The following is a 17,123-nucleotide window of genomic DNA, read 5'->3' as shown; positions in this document are numbered from 1 at the left end:
GGTCCCTGAAGGAGCACAATGCTTGTGCATGTGCTGCTTGGCAGGTGCCTGCTTGCACGCCACTCCCTAAGAACACTTACCTCCTGGGTTTTCCTCCTCAGGACAATTTCCTGTTGCCGTTTCTGAGACTCAAGGGCCCGGATCTGAAACTGTGGGGAAGAGAGGAGAGCACCATCCACCCTCAGGCACACATACCCTTTCTGCAAGATGGGCACAGGCTACTCAGCTCTGCAGGCAGAAGCCTGGGTTCCCAGGTGGGATGAATCTTGCTACCAAAATGTTGATGAAATGGGACCTAGAGTAAACTCCCTCTGCAGAGGTCACAGTGGAGTCCCTGCAAAGGCAACTGCCTTGGCCTCACCTCCACCATAGTTAGGGATACGGCTAGAGGGCCAGCCTCGCCCTGCTTCTCTCTAGGGCGTGAGCCACATGTCCTGCTCTTCCTACAGGCTGCACTCTGCCCCAAGCACAACTGTTACACTTAGGACAGCAGGAACTGGGGTCCCCCTGGGGTCCAGGGATCCTCTCAGGCTCCTCACCTCTTGTCGCCGCTGTTCCTTCTTGAGCTGAGCAATCTCTCGGTTCCTTTTGGTCTCCACCAGCCGCCTCCGCTGCTGCTCCTCCCGCATCTGCTTCATCAGGGCAACCTGGACCAAGAGGCAGTGGGGTAAGACAGGGCTGGGAAACAGTGGTCCATGTGCGCTAGCAGGTAGCTGGCCAGGGGCAGGAGTCTGCCCAGCAACTCTGGCTCAGGACACTTACCCTCCTTTCCACAGGAGTTGAAGCTACCTGGGCAGCCTGCCTCACAGCCATACTTGTGGTTCAGGAACTCCCACCCTATAGGGCTTAATCTTGGCCATCACCCAAGGCCACCATACAGGCCTGGGTATTCTAGGATAGGTTGAGTTGTTGGAGGCAGGTCATCCATGCTCCTACTGACAGCCGGAGCTGTGAACAGGGCTGAGGTGAAGGTCAGGGCTTTCCAGGGCTAGACTCAGAATGACAGCAATAAAAACTACCATTATTTATTAAGAACTGGCTACATGCCAGCACTGTCCTCATGACTGTCATAGGAGAGAGGCATTATTGTTCCTGTTTAATAAACAAGGAAATGAATCTTATAAAAAATTGCTTACAGTCATAAAACTAGTGACATATGGCCAGACTTGGGGCCCAGGTCATTTTACCTCCCCAATCCTCATCTCTTCCTGCAGCCCCAGGCAGGGAAGACACCAAGACAGTTCACAGCAAGTATAAACTGCCTGGATCCCAGAATGCTCCAAGGTCTGGCCAAGGCACTCAGAGCACCATTAGTGTGGCTAAAAATGACTTAATGTGCTGGGAAGCCACCGTTCTTGCATCCTGCAGTGTCTGCCTCCTGTTTCTGGTGCTCCAAGCACAGAAAGCCAAAGTGTCCAGTCCTACTGGCACTTTTCAAGCACAGGGGGCAGGGAAGTTAAAATAGAGGCTGGCCCTTCCTCTGCCACTGACGTCTGAGACATTATGGGGAATATCATGATCCTGCCTTGCTCGATGGTCAGGAAAGAAAAAGTAACCAGAGAGGCGAGCAGTGGCTGGCAGAGTTGTGTTCTTCCTGGGAGGACAAGCTTGGAAAGGGTGACTCTGCAGAGCAGAGGCAGGTTCACTGCTGCTTGGTATCCAGGGGTCCAGAGTGAATGTTCTTCCAAAGGCCTGGGCCTGGAAAGACGAGTCAGACCCTTGACTAATGGTGGGCTTGTGAACTCTAGCATACGAGCTCCTTGGGTAGGCACTATCTATGTCTCCCTGGCCAAAGGCCCATCTGCCCAATCTGTATGTGTGGCCAAGCTCTGTGGAGGTGATGGTCTCAGGATGGGTGAGGACATAACCAGGCTGAAATGGAACCTGAGCCCAGCTTTGCTCTGCAGCTCTCACGTAGGAGGCAGAGTGCCTTTTCCCTAGGAGAGCCCATGCATGGCTATAGGCCCCACCCAGATCAGTCTGGTGGATCGCTAGGCCCCCTTGCTGGACAGTGTGGGGAAGATCCTCAGACAATGACCTCCACAGCATCTGGTTAGAAACCTTCACTACTGCTCACTCTGTTCCTCCAATGGAAAACCCAGGGCCCTGCTGGGGCACCCCTAGGATGACCCTCGGCTGACTTCCAGCCCTCTGCTCACAAGCACAGTCATGTGGGTGGAGCTGGACACTGGCCGAAGGGCTTCAGCAATCCTGAGACTGACACACTCGTTATATATGGATTCTTCTGACTTCCAAATATATCCTGGGCAGTAGATTATTTTTGCAGGTTTCAGAACCCTGTAAGAATGTTTCTTCAAAATGTTCACCATGGCAAAGGCCAACTGAAGTGAGAGCTGGCCAGGACTAGCTGGAGCCACCCCACAGAAGCAGGAACATCCAGGGAGAAGGAGTGGGGTCAAACACCAGAGAGCAAGCGCGATTCCAGCCGGCCACTGCAGCAGGCACAGGCCATGGGTTGAGTAGGCTACTGCTTCTCCTGTTCCCACTGTGCACCACGAGAGGGCGCTGGGGATCGGCGGGAATCTGTGTTCACAAGTTTAAATGTCAGTGACACCTTACCCACCAGGGGATGCGTGGAAGTGGAAGGGGAAAGTGAGGTGCCTTTTGGCCAGCCCAGACCAAGCTGGTATAAGGCAAGCTCCTCACCTCTTGTCGCCACGGTTGGACCTGTGTCCCAAGCGTGGCCTACCCAGAGGAGGAGACTGGCCGCTGACCATTGGGTGGTCTGCCTCCTCTAAGGGTTGACATCAGTCATCACTGCATCCCCTCTTCCTTGTGTACAAGGTCAGCACCAGCTGACTCAGCGGAGAGGCTGCAGTTATCGAGGGCTCCTAGGATGCAGATCCCTATCCCATCAGCCCAGAGAACTGCTGAACTCCCTTTCCTATGTCTTGACCTCCAAAGCTTGCTGGGGCTACCACTAGTGCTACATTTTGTAGGGATCCAGGACTGGGGAGAGCTGGGGTATACCGGGGGCTGATGGTCAGAACAGAAAGACTTAGGGGGACAGGGCACAGATCTTTAAATCCCGGGCAGAAGCCAAAACATACTCGGACACCAAGGCACAAGATCTGAGCCTTGAACCAGGACCTCCAGGGCTTGCAGGACCTGAGCCTTGAACCAGGACCTCCTGGACCCGGGAGATGAGAATGATCTGAGCCACAGCAAAGCAGAAAAGGCAGGCATTATGCCATGCAGAACGCACAGCAGATTAGGAGGCGGAGGACTGTGTATGTTCCAACACTACCTCCTAGCAGCTAGATTGATTTCACTTTCCTGTACCTAAAATGGGAAAGACAACTGGGTTTCTTTCAAGAGGCCCTCCTAAGGTCTGAATGTGATCAGGCATGTAAGATGACCAGACTAGATCTTGGCCACAGTAATAATGATGTAGTATGATTCCACACAAGAGTAGCACCAAACCAGGCCTCACCTTTGCTTCCTTGTTATGGAGGCCCCTGTGGTGCAGCCTCCTACCACAGGGGGCAGCACTGAGCAGAACGGTCCCCTTCCCTTTGGTTCTGCACCTGGACCCTCCTAAGGGGCAAAGTTGCTGCATTTTGGACAATGCACTCAGCAAAGAGCACAGGGTACATGGCCACGAAAGGACTGAACCAAGCAATGCTTCTTGCTCAGAAGAAAACCCACTTTTGACAGCACTGATTATTTTTGATAAGGAAAACAGATTCTAAGATTCCTGCTCCTCACACCCTCAGGACTACCTTGGCCTTCTTCATCTCAGCCACCTCAGCCTGTAGCTTCTTCAGCTCCCTCTCGTAGCGTGACTGGTTCTTGAGCAGGCGGGCATGCTCCTTCTGTGCAGCCTGTAGCTTCTGCAAGTCCCGGTTCATCTCTCGCAGCTTCTTTTCATAATCGGCCTTGATCTTGTTGGCCTTCTCCTCCGTGTAGCATTCCATGGTACCTGAGGGCAGCAAGGTGGCCATCAGCACGTGTACCTGAGGGTTCCCAAGAAGTGTGGGCTCAGCAGTGAGGGGGACGCAGGCTGGTTGAAGTCTCACTGTGAGCTCAGGTAAGCCAGCATGCTTTGGGCCTGTCTTTTCATTTGAACAATGAGGGGATGGGACGAGCAGATGCCCACGTCCCTTCCTGTTCTGATACTCTAGTGGAACGTGAGGGGATGCTGCATCTTGAGATCTCTTGAGTCCCTAGTCCCCAATTCCCATGAAGGTCCTGCAGCCCACTCATCCTGGCTCAGTTCTGACCTACGATCCAGTGGGAGAGAATGGCTGGGGCCAGTGAAAGGGGAAGAGTTAGCAAGAGAAGACAGAGGGACGTGAGCTGTGGTAGAAGGGATCAGCTGATCCTAGACTCTTGTACCGGAACCACCAACAGACATGACAGATAGAACAGGTACAAACCAACTCCTAAATCCACTCTCACCCTTCATCTCAATTAACATCCTTTCTGTCCAGAAGCTCAGACTCTGAGACATCATTAGCACCTGCATCCTTCATTTCCCCACCCAGGCATCCACAAAACCTTTTAGTTCAACCTGTAACATACTGAGAATTCAACTTCTTGCCCCATCTGTCACAAGCCACCTCTCCTGGGGCCTTTATAATTGTTCCTAAGTGATCACCAGCATTCACTTTAGCTCCCCTAGGCAGCAGCCAGGATGATGTCTCTATAATGTTTTAAAATTTTACACCACATACTCCTTTCAAAATTCTATACCTTCTATGTCTCTCAGAGTATAAGGCAATGTCTTTCCTGTGACTGACACAATCTATGCCATTCTTGGCCCTTGTCATTCCACCAATATGCAAGGGACACACCTAGCCAGGTTCTGGGCATCTTCTGTGCCTCTGCCTAGGATGCTCTTTCTGTGGCCCTAATACTGTCTCACCTGCAAGCTTTTGCTCAAGTCATCTTCTCTATGGAGTCTTCCACAATCATTCCTTTAAAAACCCTAACCAAGTCCCCAGCACTTTGAATCCATCCTTGCTGTAACAAAATACTAGTTACCATCTGATATGCTAGAGGTCCTGAGTTTCTATCTCTCCCCTTTACAGTGCACAACCCACGAGAGCAGGGATTTGCACACACCAAAACTGTCAGAATCTAGATGAACATCTCCTCAGAAGTATTCAACAAATGCTTGATGAATAAGAGGATGAAGGAATTAACAAATGAATAATCAGATGAATAGGCGGGATAGCAGTGTAAAGAGGTAGAATGTAAGAAGGAAGTCAATAAGGATAAACTGGTCTCAGGCAGGGAATTTAGCTCAGTGGCACAAGTGCCTGCCCGGCAAGTGCAAGGTCATGAGTTCGATCCCCAGCACCAAAAAAAATTTTAAAAAAAGATAAACTGGTCTCAAGGAACTGAATGCAGAAGAAAAGGCTGGATGGTACCATGTTCATATACCTAGATATAAAAAGGATTAAAGAATTTGAATATATAAGATGATAGTAAAGTTTAAAAAAAGATGAATTTAAAGTGTAGCAGAGGAACCAGAATCAGACATAAGAACTTTTTAACTGTGAGCCAGAAAGTCCTTTGCACAGAATATCTGGTTCATCTGATAAAATGCTACAATACATTTGAAAAGCAGCCCCAGAAAAGCAAGCTGAGAGCTGGGGCTGGGGGCGGTGTCTAGATATCTTTTCCACTCTGCTGGGCCCAGAGGCCAACATCTGCCTGACTCAGATGACACGAGACCCTACTGCATCCCTGTCAGCTGCTAGGTGTGGTTTGGCAGAGATTGGACGAAAGCAGGGGTCAGGGGCTCACTGAGGTTCTGTAGCACTCGGTCGCGCTCCAGCTGTGTATCACGGATCTTGTTCTGCAGCAGGATCAGCTTCTCCTCATACTGGTGTTTGAGCGTCTGCAGCCGCCGCTGGCTGTTCTCTAGCTCATCAATCAGCTTCTGTTTGATCTCAATCTCACAGGTCAGGTCTGCCAGGTCTGCCTGGAAGTTCACCTCTGTAGGGTCCAGGAAGAGCCAGGTTCAGGCAGGCACCACTCCCAGGGAAGAAGGGATTCTTCTGGCCAACCATGATCAGTGGGTGACCAGAAGTAATCAGAAGTGGGAAACCTCATGCTGGGTAGAACAGTGCCAGGTAGGGCAACACATTTGAAAAGCAAGACAGAGAGGATTTCGGGGCTGGGGATTAAAAAAAAGAAAAGAAAAGAATAGAAAAGCAAGACAGAGAGCTGGGGCTTGGAGGGTGGGTTATCTAGACATCCTTCCCACTTGCTGGGCTCAGAGGCCATACCTCTGGTGACATGGGACCCTGCTTGGTTAGAGGGGAAGAGGTGATTGAGAGCACTTTGCAGAACTATGGACCACAGCTGGCAGAAGGGACACGCAAGCCTACTTAGGGGTTGGGTCTTGGCATCAGCTGGGCCTGTATTCAGTGCCCTGTTTTGCACTGACTAAACTTGGGAGAGTCATCAACCTCTCTGAGCATGTTCAGCATGACCAGGGGAAACCCAGCACCTATGTGTGGGACAGGAGCAAGGACTCAAAGTGGCAAAGCACGGGAAGGGCAGGCATATAAGCACTCAGTAAGGATGTGCCACCGTTGTTACCATCATCATCATTCTTGTTGGTTTTGGCCTAGGAGTTCTGCGCCCTGCACAACTGCTGTGCCTGGGAACTCAAGTGGGCCTAATGCCACCCAAAGGCATCTGAATTTCCTCTGGGCTGAGCTTTGACTGGCAGTCCCACCCTGGTCACCTGCCACAGGTGGTTGCTTTCACCCAGCCCAGGCCCACGCACCCTTCTCCTCCGGGTCAGAGTCGGAGTCTACCAGGCTCTCCTCGCTGCCCGAGTCCTCGTCTTCATCCTCACGCCCTTCCTCCTCCTCGCAGCCACTCTCATCTCGCTCCTCCTCCTCCTGGGTACCAGGAATATGAGGGGTGGGCTTGTCCTCCAAGCAGGGGAACCCAGAGGTGGAGACCAGGCAGATGTGACCTCTGGATATGCCAGGAGGAAGGGACACCATACCCTATGGGAAGAATAGCTGCCCCCCCAGCTCACGGGGTAAGCTGACATCACCCCAGCCTGGCCTGGCCAGTACCCTAAGCAAAGCCCCTGGAGGAGTCTCCTTTCCCCATCGTCTGTTTGGGATGAAGTAGGGACTCGAGCAATGGAGATAACCATAGCAACCAGTCTGGGACTAGGAAACTCAGGGACCAACTGCAGGGAGCCACCTCCACTCAACTGTGCGCAAAGCTGCAACAGGTATTGGGGTGTCCTCACCTCCTCAGCCTCGTTCTCGTCAGTCTCCTCACTGTTTTCCTGTTGGAGTTTTGCCCTCTTTTTGAAAGCTTCCTTCTCTGGGCTGCTGATAGACAGAGAGGCCAGGTTAGGGGACTGACCCTGCCTGGAGCACACAGGCAGGAGGCAGCAGGAGCAGCATAAGTAACGCTCCTGCTGATGGTGCCTGGGCACAGAGCTGGGTTCCTGCTCTATAGAGAACTCAGCTGCTCCTCTCCAGATGCCACCCAAATTAACCTTGGGGATGGCAGCACAGCACTAGAGAAGGTGTACTTCAGAAGGGGTCTGTCTTTTAAAAGGCTGAGCACATTTGCTCCATGATTTTGTAGCTGAAATTGGGGGAGCCCCGGTGGATGGGCCGAGGTTGGGTAGATGATTCTTCCTGAATACAGGGGAGAAGTACTGGGCAGCGGGAGACACCAGAGGCACAGAAGATTCACCTCTTCCTCCGCTGCCTGATCTCCTTCTTCTTTAGCCGCTCTAGGTCCTGCCTGGCCCTGCGGATCACCTCAGACGCGTCCTCCATGGAGCTGGCTGGGCTGCCTCCAAACCCCGGGCCAGCTGGAGATGAACCCAGGGAGTAGGGGCCCCGAGCCGAGGCCCGGGACAGGCTGCGCCGCAGGGACTCATTCATGGCCTCGCTCTCCAGGAGCTTCGTCCTGCATGGGAAGAGCCAGGGTGTGTGGAGGCGGGGTGAGCTGATTTCACCCCAGCCTGGCCTGGCCAAGGGCCCCGAGCTGGCTCACATCTGCTGGGGCTCACATCACCCGGGGCTCACTCACCGAAGCTCCTCAATCTCCCGGATGTAGTTCTGAATCAGAGCGCCAATAGCCTCATTGCCATCACCTGGGGAGGGGAGCCAGAAGGGAGGTGTGGTAAGGAAAACGACTAACAGCAAGACCTTTGGCATGACGACTGGTAGCTTTGTATCTGCCTCTAGCAGGACAGCTGACACAGGCCTTCTAATGGAATTCGTACCAAGGAAATGCTTGAACATGTGCACAGATGTACAAGGGCTGTGTTAGTAACAGGGAGCAACTGGAAGCAATCAAAATGTCCATCCACAGAGAGTTGCTATAATAAATTATTCATCATCACATATGGAATGTTATGTAGTAGTTTAAAAAATTAAGAGGGTTTCAATAGGGAGATTTATAAAACATAATGCAAAAGGAAAAAAAGAGTCACAGAATGATATATATGATCTCATATACAGAAAAAGCCATACAGAGTTACACACATGAATACATGTGGGCATACATTTATATTCAAAACAAATGTGCTGGTAGAGGTGTGAAAAATACGCACCCAGCTGCTCGTGAAGGTTCCTTCTGAGAAGCAGAGAGGATGTGGGTAGTGAGTATTGCAAGAGCATTTTAACCCTTTACTTTATGTCTGACGCACTGCTGGCATGTTTAATGAGGACGTGTTTGTGTAGTATTTGTGTCATAAAAATGCATCATGTAATATTCATGTCATAAGAAGTACAGCAACAAATTGATGTGGGCAGGAAGGGGAAAAGAGGGTGCCCCCATGTGGATGCTCCAATGCCCTCCAACTTACCAGCCTTGGCCAGAAGCAAGTTGGCCTCCTGGCTCATGAGATGAGTGACACGGTTGTTGATGGCATCGATGGCCTCCTGCATGGCCTTCACTCGCAGCCGCAGTGCCCCGTTCTCCTTCTGCAGCATGGCGTTCTCCCGGTACAGGTCACTGTAGCCCTCGGCGCCGTCCTCCCCGATCACCCGCTTGCCCTGGACAGGGCGGGCAGGGAGCAGTCAGGTGCTGAACCTCATAGGGTTCAGTGTCACTCTGCCAGTGTTCTGGCTTTTTCAGGATGTAGAGGCACTGTCAGTCTTCCCAGCCCCCCGCCATCCCTGTCCCATTTCCTAACACACAGCTCCTGTCTCTCAGTGCTCACAAACCTCACATAGCTCCCCTGACAATAAAGTGACCCCACCACCTCAGCTTGCCCACCTCTCTCCGCTCATTTGCCTATCTCCACACAGGCTAACCCAAGGGACAAACCCTGCTGGGCAGGAAGCTAACAGAAATGAGTCCGTTGGGGTGGCAGACAGCAGCCAGTGGGGGAGACTGAAATAAAGTCACAGACTTGGTGTCACAGAGTTAGCCAACTGGTGACTCCAGTAAACGTATGCCATTTGTTAGAGCTTCAGGGTTTCCTGGAAAACCTGAAACTCCAATTTTCAGGATGTTTTTAGAAAGGCTGACAACTAAGTTGCATTGTTTTAAAACAAGTACAAGCCAATCTGAAACCAGTTGTGTGCCAGGTTCCAGCCACAGGCTCTAGTCACAGAGAATTAGACACCTTCCTAAGGTGCATATTCTCCTGTCTTTTCTTTTATGTAAGGCCTGTCCTTTGCCTAGAATATCTGCCCATGTTTATTTATTTATTTATTGGTACTGGGGATCAAACCTGGGGCCTTGCACTAAGCTAGCTATATTCATGGCCTTTCATAAAGAAAAAAAGCAAAGCTGCCCAGGTAGGGCTTAAACTTGTGACTCTCCTGCCCCAGCCTCCCAGAGTGCCGGACTTATAGGCATGCATTGCCAAATCTGTCTCTGTCCACTTGCTTTTAATGCTATCTCATATGTTCAAAAGGTTCCTGCATGAGACCCTTTCTGGTCACTGCATGAGGAGGAACAACTCTCTCTCCTCTGTCACCTTGCAGCACAATGACCATTCCTATGAACTCTACTGTCAACTATGCTGTCGCAGTGGATCAATTTCTTCTGTCCAGTGGATATAAAAACACCTCTGCTCCAGCCATACTGCCATGTAACACAGCCAAGGTGCTCCTCTGCGCCTGACTTAGAATGCATCTAATGGTGCACTCAGACTGCCAGATTCACCTAGAGAGACCCTAGTGTCGGGCAGACATGCCTTGCACACAGAATTGCAAAGGAGTAGCCAGAGGCACACCAAGGAACTCCAGCAAAGATGACAGGGCAGAAACCAAAGGAACACAGGATCCAAGAGATACTGCAGGATGCAGATGGGCAGGCACTCACCGCCTTGTACTCCATCAGCTCCATTTGCAGGCGTGCGATCTCGGCCCGCAGCGCACTGATCTGCTGGCTGGTCTTGTCCTGGTTCACCACTACCTTGTTCTTGATGTTTCGAGCCCGATTGGCATATTTAAGTGTGTTGAGTGTCTCCATGAAGTCCCGATCTGAGGGGCTCACGCAGGCAATCATAATGGTCTGGCTGGAGGTGTAGTCAGGCTGGGGTGAGGGCCAGGAACACAGCCAACCCAGAAGCACTGCCTTGGAGCAGAGGTCCTGCTCCTACCCCATACCCCATGACCTTAGACTCAATAGATCTGGGCATTCAGAAGAGCAGAACTTGGGGCATGAAGTTCTGGACCACCTGGCTGAGAGTTTCCATTGTGAGAGGGTAGCTCCGTGAATGCGCTAGCATGGCAACGATGCCTAACGCAGAACCCTCTGCTTAATGATAAGGACATGCATGGTCTCTGTTTCTACTATTTCCCATCTCTTGTCTCATTTGGGTAGTAGGACTTCCTTTGGGAATAGCTCTCAGCTTTGCAGATAAGGTCGCTGAGTCTGAACATAACTGGCCAAAGGTCATGGAGCATCTCAAGGTGTCTGCAACCCAAGATGGAAGATATCTTCCTCCTCCTTCCTCCTCTTCCTCTTCTTTCTTTGCTTCTCCTCCACAGGACTATCATGTATCTCACCCTCATAGCGGAAATCCCCAGGAACCTCTCTGCCTCCCCTGGGTCTTCCCTGCATGACATCAATTACCTGTTGCCCCCCAGCGAGTCCTGGAGAAGCCGAGTAAGCTTGGAGTCCCTGTAGGGCACATGTACCACCTTCTTGCTCTGGTCTCCCAGGGCGCTGATGACATTGCCCAAGGCCAGCTGCAGGAGACAGACTCAGTAGCTCAACAGTCCCTCAGGGAGGGAGAGAGGGCCGGCACAACACAATCCCCAACCCTATCTAGCTGGCCCCAGTGGTCCTCAGTGGGCAGGTTGGATGAACTGTAAAATTAGGGAGCTGGGGTAAGGGGGAGGGCTGACAGTGAAGGACTAGAGGCCTAAAGGTGATGACTATAGGTTTCCAGGACAGCAGCTGGCAAGAGACCCAAGGAAGCCTGGGCATGCATGGGGTCACAGAGCCTTGGGAGGGTCTGAACCTGAGCTGTTCTGATTGCTGGGACTGTGGATGCTCCGTGTACCTACCAGGCCACAGTTGATGGAAATGCCTTCCTTGGCTCGCTCGCCGGTGGCACCTGTCCGCTTCAAGCGTTCTGAGCCAGCCAGGTCCACAAAGTGAAACTTAGCCGTGAGAGTCTCATACTCGCTTGTAGGAGCTGTGCCCTCTGGAAGCCTGGTCACTGCCTCGTTCACCTGCAGCAGAAGGTGGCATCTGACTTCCCCTGTCGTTGCCCTACCTCACTGGCTCTCTGCTCCTAATTGACCTCCTCATAGAAAAGACACCCATAGGGGCTGGGGATTTAGCTCAGTGGCATAAGCACCTGCCTTGCAAGCAGGCAGTCCTGGGTTCGATCCCTGGTACCAATGAAAAAGAAAAGACAAAAAAAAAAAAAAAAAAAAAAAAAAAGAAAAGACACCCATGCCCTGCATGTACAAGAGCTTCTAATGTGTACACAGTACTTGCAAACACTGGACTCCCATCCCATCTCTGCAATACAACAGTAGAAGTGCCATTATCCCATTACATAGACGAGGTAAATGAAGCTCAAGGAAAAAGAAAAGGAAACATCAACAAGCAACGAGGTGAGCCCTGGCTCTGGTTTGCTGGCTCCTCGCCTTGCCCTCCGTGGGATGCCCCTGGAACATGCAGCTGCTGGACTCCGAGGGCTCCTCACCAGGTCGGGCTGGGCACACAAGCGCATCTGGCACAGGTGGATGGTGAAGATGGCATGGGAGCGGGAGCTCTGTACATTCATCTGGGTGCTGGCCGTGGTGCGAGACAGGGCGCCTTGCTTCAGGCACTGGATCAGCTGGAGACAGAGGCAAGCAGTGAGGACTCTGGACCACTGTGCTGGGAACCTTGGATCTTTCAGGAGACCCTGTACCTGCCCTGGGTTTCCAGAGGACGCTCACCTCTTCCTGGGAGTTGATGAGGCGAGAAGTGACACCTGTGGTGTAGATGCCACCATTGGCATCTTCATGGATCTTGATGTTGGACCTGCGGTGGCGGGTGTCAGTGTCACGAGTGCTATCAAACAGGTCAAGGATCTCCTCATTGTAGAGCTGTGCCAGGAGGAAACAGTGGCTGGGTTTGTGCAGCACACAGTGTAGGGCCCCGAGGGGCTTTGTAGTGTTTATAAACCATCTCCATTTTTCAGAAATAGAAAATGAGACCCAGGAGATTAGCTTGCCCAGCCTGTTCCCCTCTAAGGCTCTGAATTCCAAGGTCCTCCTAATAGACAGGAAAGGAAGATCAGGTGGACCTTAGTCTATATACCATTGCTTCTCTCCCCAGGAACCAGCATCTAGCAGCTTTTAGTCCCAGGTGGGCTTAAGACCTAAAGGGAACAAATGGATGTAGGTCCTATATGCAGAGATGAGGAAGATAGGACCATGATTTGTGCAGATCTCATTATATAACTGGACTGGGAAGAGGATGTGAGCATGTGACTCCAGATAAGAAAGGGCAGTGTAAACCAGGGAGCCACATTCTAATCCTGACTGTTCCTGAGACTGAGGTGAGGACAGTCTCCTATGAGAGGAATGTCAGCTGTGCCCTATGCTTGGGAGAAAAGAGGAACATGGAGAAAGGCCGCTGTGTCTAGACTCCTGGGAAGAACACTGTGCGGAGCTGACCTGGCCAGAAGTGGCCACATTACTTCAGCCTCAGGCACGAAGATTCCTGTGACTGAAACTGAGGACAGGGAAACTGTCACTGCTAAAGCGCTGGGATGGCCAGCAGACAGGGAGCTGGGGCTGGAGAGTGGGCAAAGGGATGGGGACAGATGAGGCAGCCCAGAGAATCTTGTAGGGCAAGAGAGGAGGGGGCCCTTGAACATCAAAGCTTTGATGGCTTTAAAGGGACTGAACTATCCCACAGGAAGTGGAAGAGATGGTAAAGGAAGCGAGACGGTGAAGATGGGGTGCGCAGTATCTCTACGGTGGGTCAGGCATACTTACATCATTTAACCTCTTTTGGTTACCTTTGAAAAGGATTATCAAAAAGTTGCCCTGCTTTTGGAGGTCTCTGTGACAACAGGATGGAAAAGAAAACAAGGAGCTGTAAAGAAAAGCTTCTAGTGATATATAAGGAACAAGATACACACATGCACATGCACTCACGCACACATGCACATGGAGATAAGTAGTTTATCTGAAGCAGAAGTCCAGAAGGACATAGAAAAGCTACAAGAGCCTAAAATACAAGTCCCCTAAGGGGAAGGCAGTGGCCCTGCCTCCTCTTTCTATGGCCCAGCAGGAAGTGACGAGTACAGGGGATGAGGCATGAGGAAGCAAGAACAGGGCTAAGGACACATTCATCCTTCTTTCTAAAAACAGCCAAGGTGCAGTCAGACCAAGGGATGCTTCAGACTTAGAAAATGCCCTAGAGCTGGATCCTTGGGGCTTAGACACTGTGAACTAGTTGCTAACCAAGTGTCCCAGAACAGCAGCCTTGTAAAGCTGTCAGGAGAAAAAGGTTCCAGAAAGCCTTTCAAAAAGGGAGCTGCTACCACTGGTGTTACTGACCTGGGTGGGGCTCAGCACAGCCAGCATCAGAAGCTCAGAGGCCCACTCCTTCACCCCAAAAGCACTTGGCTGCCACAGTTCCAGGATGACATCCTCCCAGAGACAAGTAGGATCAGAGGTAAAAGCAGGTCCCTTCTGGAGGACTTTTCTGTCTTGTGGTCTGAGAACCCTTACAGGCAGGAATCATCTCAGCCCAAAAGGGACAAGCAGGTTGCTCAGAGGCAGAGGCAGAGGCAGGATCCCGTGAAGGCCGGAAGGAAGAGAGAGAACTGGAGCTTTCAGCCCCTGCCAGGCATATGCCCCCCAGCCATCCTCACCAACCCTTACTCAGAGTGGTAAATGACACGCTCAAGATCACAAGTATCAGAGATAGAATCAGTCAGGGCTCAAGGGGTCTGTCTTATAGGGTGTCAACTCCAGCCCCATCTGATACAAGAAACCCTTCAGAGTGTCCCATCAAGTGGTCCTCCACGCCTTGCTTGGATACTTCCAATATTAGGGAATTTGTCACCTGTCAATGTTCCCATAGCTCCCTAGGCTCATTCCCTTGCACTGGATGAGGGTCCAGTGCCTACAGCACCCACCGTGCCTCCGTCTGCCCACCCTACAAACCACAGTACCTCCAAGAACTGAGCGCTGACTTTGAACTCAGGCCCAGCTATGCCCTGCTCCTGTGCCCGCCGTTTGCGCTCAGCGATGCCCCCGAAGAGGTGTGCGATGGCTCTCGGAATGATACCCTGCTCCTCCTCTGATGTCGTCATGTCAAAGCCAGTGCCCATAGTGTACGTTTTCCCAGCCCCTGTCTGCATTGGTAAAGACAGAATGAAGGTGTTACCAGCAGGGCCTGCATCTCGCCAAACCCTCTCACTTATCTTCCTTCAGCCTGGTTCCCCTTCTGCACCCAAGGGAAGTCTCTGACTACAGCTGCCCTGTCACCCAGGAGCGGAGCAACATCTTCAGACAACAGACTAAACTACACAGCTGTCTCGATTGCTCTGGAAGTAGGGCTGTCTCCCACACCAGCGAGGGAAAATCAGCTGACCGACCACTGGTGGGAGCAGAGGGGCTTTACCTGCCCGTAGGCCAACACTGTGGCATTGTAGCCCTCGAAGCAGCCCTCAATGAGCTTGTTCACACACGTTGTATAGATCTGTTCCTGCCACGTGTCCAAGTCGAAGACAAAGTCATAGGTGAAGGCCTTGTCCTTCCCCAGCAGGACCTGAGGCTCCCCTGGGGTGACAGAGGTACAGATGTGACAGCCCTCAATCTTCTCCTTTGACAGTTGGGGCCGGATCCTGCCAAGACAGGAAGAACCCTGGGTCAGGTCCTATTGTGTCATATTACCTGCCACCTTCCACTTCTCTACCAGCTGGAAGAGGAAGGAAGTTAGGAGCCCCCAAACTTTGGTAATTCAGTTATAATAATACGAACATCACCAAAACCCACAGTCGTTAACATTTACAGAGTATTCAGTGTATCCTGACGCTGTGTTGAAAGCATTTTATAGAAACTAACTCTTGTGTGCTTTACTACAAATCCACGCAGTACTTACTGTTTTCCTGACTACAGTTGAGAAGTCTGAGGCTGAGCAAGTTTAAATGACTAGTCCAAGGTTGTATGATGGGAAGTGACAAAGCCCAACCTAGGTCCATGTGACATGAAAACATATACTCCCAGTTAGACCAGGAGCCTAGAAACCAGCATGCCTCTGAGCAAAGGGACAAGATGCTTGCTCACTTCTGGGGAGACAAAGAAAAGGGCCAGTGCGGGGAAACAGTGGGACAGGCCCAGAGGCTCCCCAAATGCTATATCACACGCCTTGAGCCAGGGCTAGGTTCTGTTGTTCCGGTTTATAGTATCTAGATGTCCCATCAAGCCTCATGTGATCACAGGCGGGGCTGTGGGGAAGTGATTGTCTTTTGGGGGGCACTATAGTCATGGGTGGATTAGTCTACCATGAGTTTATAGCTAAATGTGTTGTCAGAAGGTGGCGCCCAGTTGGAAGAGGCAGGTTACTGAGGGCACAGCCTGAGAGGATGACTGTCCCTCCTCAGGTCCTTCCTTCACTTTCTGCTTCCTGCAGCCATGATGTGAGCTACTTTCCTTTGCAGGCCCTTCCTTCGCTCCCCCATTCCTAGATTGGAACAGCTGCCTATATACTGAAACTCTGCACATGGTGAGCCAAAATAAGTCTCTCCTCTTTTAAGCTGTAGATGTCAGCTATTGTGTCTCAGCAACAAAAAAGTGACTAAGACAAAGGGTCCTCAGCCCGGCAGCCCCTTTCCCCAATGCCACAGCCTGGTGGACATTCTCAGGCATAAGCTCTGGTTCTTTCCCAGGAGCTGCAGGCTAGATCAGGTACAACCTTGGCAGCCTAGGTTAAGCCAGAAGATCCCTGTGAATGGCTGGGCCCACAACCCTGATCCTGGCAGGCTCCCCTGTACAGAGGAGGGAAAGTCGTATCAAGACTGAGAAGAGAGCCAGCCATGGGCAGATTGTCTCCATCTAGCCACCTTTCTTCCCTCTCCTAAGCAGCCATTACCATGGCGAGGTACCCATGGCAACCCAGCATGAGTCAGTGAGCATGCGTGTGCAGGCTTTGGCAGAAAGCACCCTCCAAACACCCTAAAGCAAAGGAGCGCTCGTCTGCGATGCCCATAGGCCTTCACAAGCCAGAGCCATTGGCCAGATGCTCACAATGAGTCACTTGTCAGGCTCCCTCTCCCTAAGCCAACATTTACAAGTGGAGAAAAGAATGAGAAGGATCAAGCCACCCAGGGACCAGAGGCACCTAGCCACAGAACCCAGGCCTCCAACCTGTCATCCTGTCCCTATCCTAGGCTGCCTCAGCCTGCAAGCCCACTCAGAGCTGCAATACAGGCCTGGTGCTCTCCTGAGCAATGTACCTGTGCTTTGCTATGAGGGGGCATACTGAGGAGATGGGGAGATCCTTGGCATGAGGTTCTCAGGGTTGGTTCCCACCTAGTACACAGGAGTGAGGAACGTAAGCCCAAGGAGGTCGCCACCTGTTTCCAGAGGGTTCTGCGTTAAGCTAAAAGTAGAATCAGCTTCTCATCCTTTGCCTGACTTGTTTTCTAACCAGGAAGAGAGAAGGTGATTTGGGTATAT

The 17,123-nt window shown here is 51.6% G+C and overlaps 1 protein-coding gene across 9 annotated transcripts in view; it reads right to left on the bottom strand.

Annotated features, from left to right (window-relative positions):
- Kif21b (kinesin family member 21B) overlaps nucleotides 1–17,123 on the bottom strand; it is a 47,913-nt gene that overhangs the window by 19,094 nt on the left and 11,696 nt on the right. For 4 of the 9 annotated variants that reach the window (XM_023567196.2, XM_063240130.1, XM_005005914.3 and 1 more), the window contains exons 2-17: nucleotides 15,067–15,289; nucleotides 14,615–14,797; nucleotides 12,381–12,530; nucleotides 12,143–12,277; nucleotides 11,493–11,660; nucleotides 11,056–11,171; nucleotides 10,300–10,495; nucleotides 8,831–9,020; nucleotides 8,050–8,113; nucleotides 7,708–7,926; nucleotides 7,250–7,334; nucleotides 6,767–6,884; nucleotides 5,776–5,967; nucleotides 3,744–3,943; nucleotides 540–647; nucleotides 81–149 (exon numbers count right to left, since the gene is read on the bottom strand). In XM_023567196.2, the coding sequence (XP_023422964.1) occupies nucleotides 81–149; nucleotides 540–647; nucleotides 3,744–3,943; nucleotides 5,776–5,967; nucleotides 6,767–6,884; nucleotides 7,250–7,334; nucleotides 7,708–7,926; nucleotides 8,050–8,113; nucleotides 8,831–9,020; nucleotides 10,300–10,495; nucleotides 11,056–11,171; nucleotides 11,493–11,660; nucleotides 12,143–12,277; nucleotides 12,381–12,530; nucleotides 14,615–14,797; nucleotides 15,067–15,289 (2,416 nt within the window). Of the gene's footprint in view, nucleotides 1–80; nucleotides 150–539; nucleotides 648–3,743; nucleotides 3,944–5,775; nucleotides 5,968–6,766; nucleotides 6,885–7,249; nucleotides 7,335–7,707; nucleotides 7,927–8,049; nucleotides 8,114–8,830; nucleotides 9,021–10,299; nucleotides 10,496–11,055; nucleotides 11,172–11,492; nucleotides 11,661–12,142; nucleotides 12,278–12,380; nucleotides 12,531–13,994; nucleotides 14,585–14,614; nucleotides 14,798–15,066; nucleotides 15,290–17,123 lie in introns of those variants that run through there. The other 5 variants (XM_063240131.1, XM_005005915.3, XM_063240132.1 and 2 more) reach the window with 2 other exon arrangements.

The sequence above is a fragment of the Cavia porcellus genome, unplaced genomic scaffold (genome assembly GCF_034190915.1).
Source record: "Cavia porcellus strain 051 isolate PalLab524CR breed Dunkin Hartley unplaced genomic scaffold, mCavPor4.1 scaffold_29, whole genome shotgun sequence".
Lineage (NCBI taxonomy): Eukaryota > Metazoa > Chordata > Mammalia > Rodentia > Caviidae > Cavia > Cavia porcellus.
This window is presented reverse-complemented; position numbering and strand designations above follow the sequence as displayed.